This window comes from Papaver somniferum, chromosome 5, assembly GCF_003573695.1.
Source record: "Papaver somniferum cultivar HN1 chromosome 5, ASM357369v1, whole genome shotgun sequence".
In the NCBI taxonomy this organism is placed as follows: domain Eukaryota; kingdom Viridiplantae; phylum Streptophyta; class Magnoliopsida; order Ranunculales; family Papaveraceae; genus Papaver; species Papaver somniferum.
This window is the reverse complement of record NC_039362.1, coordinates 127011188-127019552: the sequence shown is the minus strand read 5'-3', so window position 1 is coordinate 127019552 and position 8365 is coordinate 127011188. Positions and strand designations below refer to the sequence as shown.

At 34.6% G+C, this 8365-nt stretch overlaps 1 protein-coding gene across 1 annotated transcript; it reads right to left on the bottom strand.

The window, feature by feature from the left end:
• Positions 1-1460: 1460 nt before the first annotated feature.
• On the bottom strand, positions 1461-7082 carry LOC113279570. The gene is made up of 8 exons (XM_026528254.1): positions 6755-7082; positions 6074-6515; positions 5726-6019; positions 4471-4549; positions 4120-4386; positions 3292-4029; positions 2615-2851; positions 1461-1721 (listed from the first exon to the last, which is right to left on the bottom strand). Exons 1-8 carry the CDS (start codon positions 7080-7082, stop codon positions 1461-1463), a joined length of 2646 nt encoding a protein of 881 aa, XP_026384039.1.
• Positions 7083-8365: the final 1283 nt, after the last annotated feature.

The window sequence follows — 8365 nt, the reverse complement described above, 5'->3', positions numbered from 1 at the left end:
ATCTTAAATGCGTCGACACTCTCGTTGCAGAGCTATGATATTGATGTCAGAAATTAAAAGTTCATCGATGAAATTCCAGGTAATCATTCAAACCCTAGAACAAATTTTGTGTTTTACTTCAGTTTTAAGCCCAATTTGCACTCGCAGTAAAAAGTTTTTAGAATAAATCATGTATGTTATGTGTGTACACTCCACAAATGAAATAGTAAATTTCATTAGTTAATCATTACTATAGCCCAATGGAATTATAAGAATTGACATATAATCATTACTTGGAAGCTTTTGATCATTAAAACCAAGAGTAACATCATAACCCAATGGATTTATAAGTCTGAATATATCATAAGACCTACTAAATAAAGTACTGAAAAAGATATTATAAATCGTGGGTAATTTAAATTGAATACTATTGGTATGTTATGCGATCCATAAAAATCTACATACTTTGTCGCAGAATTGTCAATTGTCATCGAATCATTCATTATGTCCCATCAAAGAGCTTAATAGTTCGTTATTGGTCTCAGCAGCTTCCACATTAGATCTTATGTTTGTTCACCAAGCCAGTCTTAATGGGCGTTTGAAGTTCGTTGGGTTCAATAGAATTTGTTTCCACGTTCTCCAAGGTTAGAGTGTTTTATCAGGTACAACATGTGAATTTCCAACTCCATTGTCCATTTCACTATCAAATGCAGTTTCATTAATCTCAATTGATGTAGGCATTTCATAATTTCTCTTTGCAGCTTCATCATTAGACGTCATTTTTATGGTTAATAGACCACTCTTAGTTGGAGTTTGAACATGTTGTTGTGTAGAAAACAAAAATTTTCCTTGGTTTTTATTTGCTGTGAATATTTCATCCAAATGATTATCATAGTCATATATTTCATAGACATGAAATTTTGTAATTTAATTATCCCATGTTCAGTTTAAATTTGAATACTAATGTTTTTCATACTACTTGAGCTATCTCTGGAATCTATGTAATTATTTTTCAGGATCAAACACAATTGGGTAAAGTGCAGTCTTCTTTCTCCAGGCACAGATCGGTGTTTCCCATGATATCCCTTTATTTCATGGTGTTTAATTGATAGTATCTTTTGATCTCTCACTGTTGCATTGTATTTAGGAAATACTTGAAATGGTAGCATGTATTTGGTTTCCATGAATTGAAATTAGTCAGTAGTTGTTTTATTCACAATGAAATCTATAAGTGCAATGTTTGTTTAAACTAATGAGCTTTATGCTTTACTCATGAGTATACATATCGAAATAATAATCATAGGGTATTCCGAACTGAAAGAGGGTAATCACTAAATGAATTTTCAAATTAGTCAACTGTTATCTATTTAATCACCAGCATAGGTGTTATTACTGAGAAGAATCAGACTAATGTATCTCAACTAATAGTGATTAGATATCTGTTCACTCAATTGTTGATCGAAAAGTATTATAGAATGAACTTAAATAATGTAACGAAAAATTACAATAGAACTTCTATTATTATTCCCATTCACATTCGACGTAGTCTGGATGTTGAAAGCCTTTGGATAGTGTTTCGAACACTTGTTGTCTCTCATGTATTTCTGGTCTAGTTTGTTAATTACGCAAGGTCCATGCAACATGAACTGAACAACACCTTTATGCCCATCTGGATCCTCTTCTTTGTCAGGTATTTTTGCCGATATAATATGATTTATTCCCGATGAAGTCTGTGGTTTGTCCTTTTATTCAAGAACAAAAGGATATGCGCATGTGGCAACCCTCTTTATGGATACACAGCAAAGAAGCAAGTTCAAGGCACTGCTTGTCGATAAATGGTGAACAGGTACATGCTTATTTTGAATTTCCAATGGCTTTACCTGTTTAGTTGATTTCCTTTAGGATTTTTCTATAGCATGAATAATTGTATACAAAAAATAACAATGATCATGAACTTAAATATACCAAAGATTCAAATTAGACGATGATGTTCGACAGAACATGCAAATTGTAGGATTTTTATCATAACGTTAAATAACATCCACGGTATGAAACATGTAGTTTTCTATGTAGTGAATTGCCTTATTTATATCGTGCATTGTTGAAATATAGAATAAATCATACTAATTACTTATAAAATAAAATGATAGGACAGAAAATTACATAAAACTTCTGGAAATTCAATGTTTGTTGTTTCTAGTTTCCCATGATATCCCTTTATTTCATGGTGTTTAATTGATAGTATCTTTTGATCTCTCACTGTTGCATTGTATTTAGGCAATACTTGAAATGGTAGCATGTATTTGGTTTCCATGAATTGAAATTAGTCGGTAGTTGTTTTATTCACAATGAAATCTATAAGTGCAATGTTTGTTTAAACTAATGAGCTTTATGCTTTACTCATGAGTATACATATCGAAATAATAATCATAGGGTATTCCGAACTGAAAGAGGGTAATCACTAAATGAATTTTCAAATTAGTCAACTGTTATCTATTTAATCACCAGCATAGGTGTTATTACTGAGAAGAATCAGACTAATGTATCTCAACTAATAGTGATTAGATATCTGTTCACTCAATTGTTGATCGAAAAGTATTATAGAATGAACTTAAATAATGTAACGACAAATTACAATAGAACTTCTATTATTATTCCCATTCACATACGACGTAGTCTGGATGTTGAAAGCCTTTGGATAGTGTTTCGAACACTTGTTGTCTCTCATGTATTTCTGGTCTAGTTTGTTAATTACGCAAGGTCCATGCAACATGAACTGAACAACACCTTTATGCCCATCTGGATCCTCTTTTTTTTCAGGTATTTTTGCCGATATAATACGATTTATTCCCGATGAAGTCTGTGGTTTGTCCTTTTATTCAAGAACAAAAGGATATGCGCATGTGGCAACCCTCTTTATGGATACACAGCAAAGAAGCAAGTTCAAGGCACTGCTTGTCGATAAATGGTGAACAGGTACATGCTTATTTTGAATTTCCAATGGCTTTGCCTGTTTAGTTGATTTCCTTTAGGATTTTTCTATAGCATGAATAATTGTATACAAAAAATAACAATGATCATGAACTTAAATATACCAAAGATTCAAATTAGGCGATGATGTTCGACAGAACATGCAAATTGTAGGATTTTTATCATAACATTAAATAACATCCACGATATGAAACATGTAGTTTTCTATGTAGTGAATTGCCTTATTTATATCGTGCATTGTTGAAATATAGAATAAATCATACTAATTACTTATAAAATAAAATGATACGACAGAAAATTACATAAAACTTCTGGAAATACAATGTTTGTTGTTTCTAGTTTCTCAGTATCTTCTTCAAGGAGTACTGTTATTCTTTTGGCGGCAGTGCATCTCGATAAAGCCACGTAAAGTTGGCCATGGCTGAAAACAGGAGTTTTTAGGTCGATCCCAACATACTTTACAGACAGTCCCTGTGATTTATTGATTGCCATTGTATAAGCTACTCGAACTGGAAACTGACGCCTCGACATGTTTACATTTAATTTTGAGACCGATGGTTGAAATGATATTCTTGGTAGCAATACTGTGTCCCCTGCTTTGTGTCCGGTTATAATTTTGGCTTGAATTACATGCCTACCACATTTAGTAACCAATAATCTAGTACCATTGCAAAGACCCTCTGATGAGGATAGATTTCTCATCAGAATAACTGGACATCCAATTTTAAGAGTTAACTTGAATAGAGGCATTCCTGGTGGATTCAGGTTCTGTAGGAATTCGCTGCTGTAATGTGGGATTTTTCCACTCTCATCTGGATTCAATCTATCCGCATCTAAATAAGTGTATGTATCTCCATCCAAAATGTTTAGCACTTCCATGTTAATATCGTTAACATCATCATTACGTGCTGATAAAATGATCCTCTCAGTTAACTCTTCGGGTGATACCTGGTTACATGTACCTAATGAAGGATACAGTTTGGATATCAACTCTTTCATGTCTTTGCATCTATTTACAGATGAAGGGAGTCCTATTTTTTCTTCTGGTTTTGACCCAACCTACACAATATTTGTAAAAAAAGTAAGCAAAATCTCATTTTAAATCTTAAATTTTGTCACTGTTTTAAATGAAATATAAAAAAATATTACCTCTAGTAAGAAATCTGCGAAATCTGTGTTTTCTTGATCGCATTGATCTAGGCGCATATTCTTTGTAAGTGTCAAAACTTTGATATTTTTCCAGATAACAGAACTTCTAATGCATGCTCCTACTACATCTGCACGACCTCCATTTGGAATAACTGGAAAAGTTTGACGGAAGTCTCCCCCCATAACAACGGTAACACCTCCAAATTGTAAGTCATTTTCACATATATCTTTAAGTAATTTATTAACTGATTCTACACAGAATATATGCTGCATTGGAACTTCATCCTATATAATTAGCTCTACTTCTTTAAGAAGTGCAGCTTCTATAGTTTGTTTAGCTATTGGACATACACTTCTTTCGTTGATCTCTATTGGAATTCTAAAAGTTGAATGTGCAGTTCTGCCCCCGACTAAAAGTAGTGAGCAATACCTAATGATACATCAATTAGAATTAATTCAATAAAAAATGTCAACAAACATTCATAGATATTGGAAGGTGTAGTATTGTTAGAATGATACTATCTTGAACACTATTTGGCCTACAATATAAATATATGATACGTCAGAAATTCCAGATAAGACATGGATCGAGTAGCTGATTTTTTAGGTATACTCATGGGTCATTTCGTTCCGTCAAATTAGATAAGTTGATTGCTTGTAAAAGAGTTTCCTTGGAATCTCGGGTTAAGAAACAAAGGATACTCCCTGTTGTGTTTCAGCACATACTACATGGGCATGAGGCTCAACATATTATTGAAAAGGAAATTATACTGATTGTATCCATTCAACATTAAGAAGTTGGCCATACCAAGACTATATTTAGTCCTAGAGTCTTTTATAAGGATTCAAATTCTTACATTATGCTGTAGTGATTTATAGGTGAATGGATTATGCTTACTGGATCCAGACGAAATCTTTATAAAAGTGCAATCCCTATAAAGGATGTTGTAGTCCTTATGATTATGTTGCAATCCCCGTTTGAATAATCCAGTCTGGATTCAATTTATTTGCAACATCTTTATAAAAATGCAATCCCCATAAAGATATTGCAATTACAATCCCCATCTTTTGCTGGATTATTGCAATAAAGATGTTGCAGATAGAAAAAGCATTTAGTCCTTTCTGGATTGTTCCACTTAGTATGGATTCAATCTTGTTCACTAAGACTATTTTTTAATCTAAAATTTTAATTTTAGCATCTTTTGTAGGGATCCAAAATCTTTTTAAAGTATCGTTTTTTAAGTGGAAAAGTTTAAGGAAGTAAAGAAATACCTGATGATGCAACAGTCAGGACTATGTCACCATTGAGTCGGCAACTTGCAGCTACTGTATTATATAGGAATGTTTTCCCTGTTCCTGCACTGCCATTTAGAAAAAACGTACGACCATCCCTTTTTTGGACAGACTCCAATGTGTCCTTGTACGCCGATAACTGTTCTCGGTTCAAGCTTGCAATATTTTTTCGAAGTTGTGGTTGTTGTATTGCAAGCTCCAGTTGCTTATGCTCATGTATCAACCTGTTTCCAACTACCTTGCCCCAATTTCCTTTTGATAATGGCATGCCAGAATAATCTTTTAGTTCCTTACTGATTTATCCAAGAGGTACAATCCATAATCCAAAACCCGTTCGTCCCTCGGATTTTGAATTCCGAACATTGTTCGCAATCTATGAGGGAGATCATCACACATTTTCAAACCAAACTTGGCCCACAGAAGTTCTGGTTCCGTTAGGTTACAATCAGATAAGACGATTTTGAATAGCTTTCTTAACTGACTGCCTGTCTGGATATCCACAGCCTCTTCAAGAAGTGCTATCCATTCTCCGTCATGTTTTAGTAACCCAAGTGCTATGCACGCTTTCTTGAATGTATGGCACAATTCACCGTTCACCGTTCTTAGACTGTCAAATTAATATGCACCCGCAACAACGGTTAGCAACAGTCTCAGGTAATACAGTTCTTCAGCATTGGGGGATACAAAAGTACATTCTAGCAATTGTAAAACCCCGTTGTATGATTTTCCACTTTTTATCACTCCAGACAAAGTGCTGCGGAACTCTTGATACGTATACGCGGGTGCTGTTGGATTTTCAGCATAAAATTCAAAATAACTCATTAATGTTGACTTATAGTTCTCAGCCTTATCCGTGAAACCTTCTATGCTTCCTTCTGATTCATAGATAATTCTTTGCTTCCCTGGAAAATGGATTGCCAATCTTACGACATTTGGTTCTTCTCTATGCATTGAATAACCAAATAAATGCCATGCAGCTTCAGGAGGTCCAATATACCTTGCGTGAATGTACATTTGCACTTCATCTTTTGCTCCAACGGCAACTGTTGTTTTGTCATACCCTTTATAGATGTACTTGTTGATGTATTTTACTGCTCTTACTCCTGCACAAACTTCCACGTTTATATGGAAGTTAAACATTCTGGATAAGTGTGGGTTGTAAGGTACAACGTCAGTGTTGTAAGCCTTACGTCTTTTGCGAACGTAACTTCTCTTCCATCCTTTCTCCGACGATAGACTGGGTAACCGCCTCTATCTAAACACGTAGTATCATTGTATTTTTTAGGGTAATTTTTAGTACATTTTCCCTTTCTCATGCATGGAGACTCTAGATTCCTATCACCACATGGTACGTGAACCATGCACTTTGTTACTGTATCAAAGAGAATTAGATCTTCATTCTCATCTGGGAACTCCGCTGATACATATTTATCAACCTGTTCAACCGTACGGATTTTCTCTGATTTTTCTAAAAATATCAGCAGATGTATATGTAGTAGCCCTCGTTTCTGGAATTCTATGGTGTGTACATGAGCTACGACTTTCCCGAAAACATTCTTATTCGTTATCTCATCCATAAGCGCCTTCCTTTTCAATTCAAAAACACGTGCCACTAAATCAAGACGACCACAAGCATGCTGGTGTTGTAGAAGCGCACCTTGGATAGCCATTTTGGATTTGCGGTCATTGTTAGGAAAATATCGGGATGATGTTTAAAACATGTAATTGTCATTGAATCTTGGTAAATTTTTCATACATGTTTCTCGGACTCCCGATATGTGATGACGGTAAAATGCATGGTGTACCTCCTTTATTAGGCATTAATCCATCTTCTTTCATTTTTATTATGGAACCATATTGATCTGTGCGTAACTTTCTTTGGTGAAATCTCACATAATCCAACTGATTCTGTTCTGTCGAAGCACATGAATCTACTAAGAATTCCTGGAAAAGTTTTCCGCCTCTTAGGATTGTTGAATATTCCGATCTACGCCGGAATAGTCGGTAACTAAAGAACTGCATATGAGATATTCTTGTATCTGTATATTTTTTTGCATCCGCATCCCATTGTGCAAGCTCAATGCTCTAACCTAGATCTCCGTAAGGGAATAACAGAACATAATGTAAAGGTAGGTAGGCAGGATTGCATTCATCTATTCTTGTTAAGCCGTTTCCATCTTTTAGGTGCAACAGAATATCTCGAGTTGTCGTAACATCTCCTGGATTTTCAGGCACGATAATAGATACTTCTTCTACCGAAGGAAAATTATAACGGCGCTGATCCGAGTTTTCATTAAAATGCAGAGACACTTGAATTGTTTTTTCAGATGAAGCCTGCCTATCTTTCAAGATATCATGTGCTTGACGGTACAAGGAATGAACCTGTTGTGTTTCAGTAGAGTATCTTGAATTATTTTTAGTATTTCTCTATCTAGATCCTTATTTATTTTTTCACGTATGCACAATGCATGAGCTGGATCATATAGAAATAGTTGAGAGTAAATAACATCGTCTATTTCTTTTGGCCTCAGAGATCCACTGTAATGTCGCAATTCACCATGTATTAATAAGCAGGGTGGACCGCTTTAAAAAAGCGGGGTCTAACAACACCACCCAATATTTCGCTTAGCAATCTGTATGGACTAACTCCGAAATACTTTGCTAGAGAACCAACTAGACAATCAAACTCAATCCAGATAAAAGTATCTCAAGGAGTTAATATCTCTCTCTTGATTTAATTTTTACTCAAGCTAAAAACAATAGCGAGTCTTTATCAAATACAAGGAATACTTGGACGGTACCAAAGACCAATGTCCAAGGATCAATCAATATCAATCAACAACCAAAGGTTGGATTTCCAATTGATGATCAAGAACGCAAAACCTGTATTATTTCAATTATATAAAATATAATGCGGAAAAGAAATAACATAGACACCAGAAATTTTGTTAAC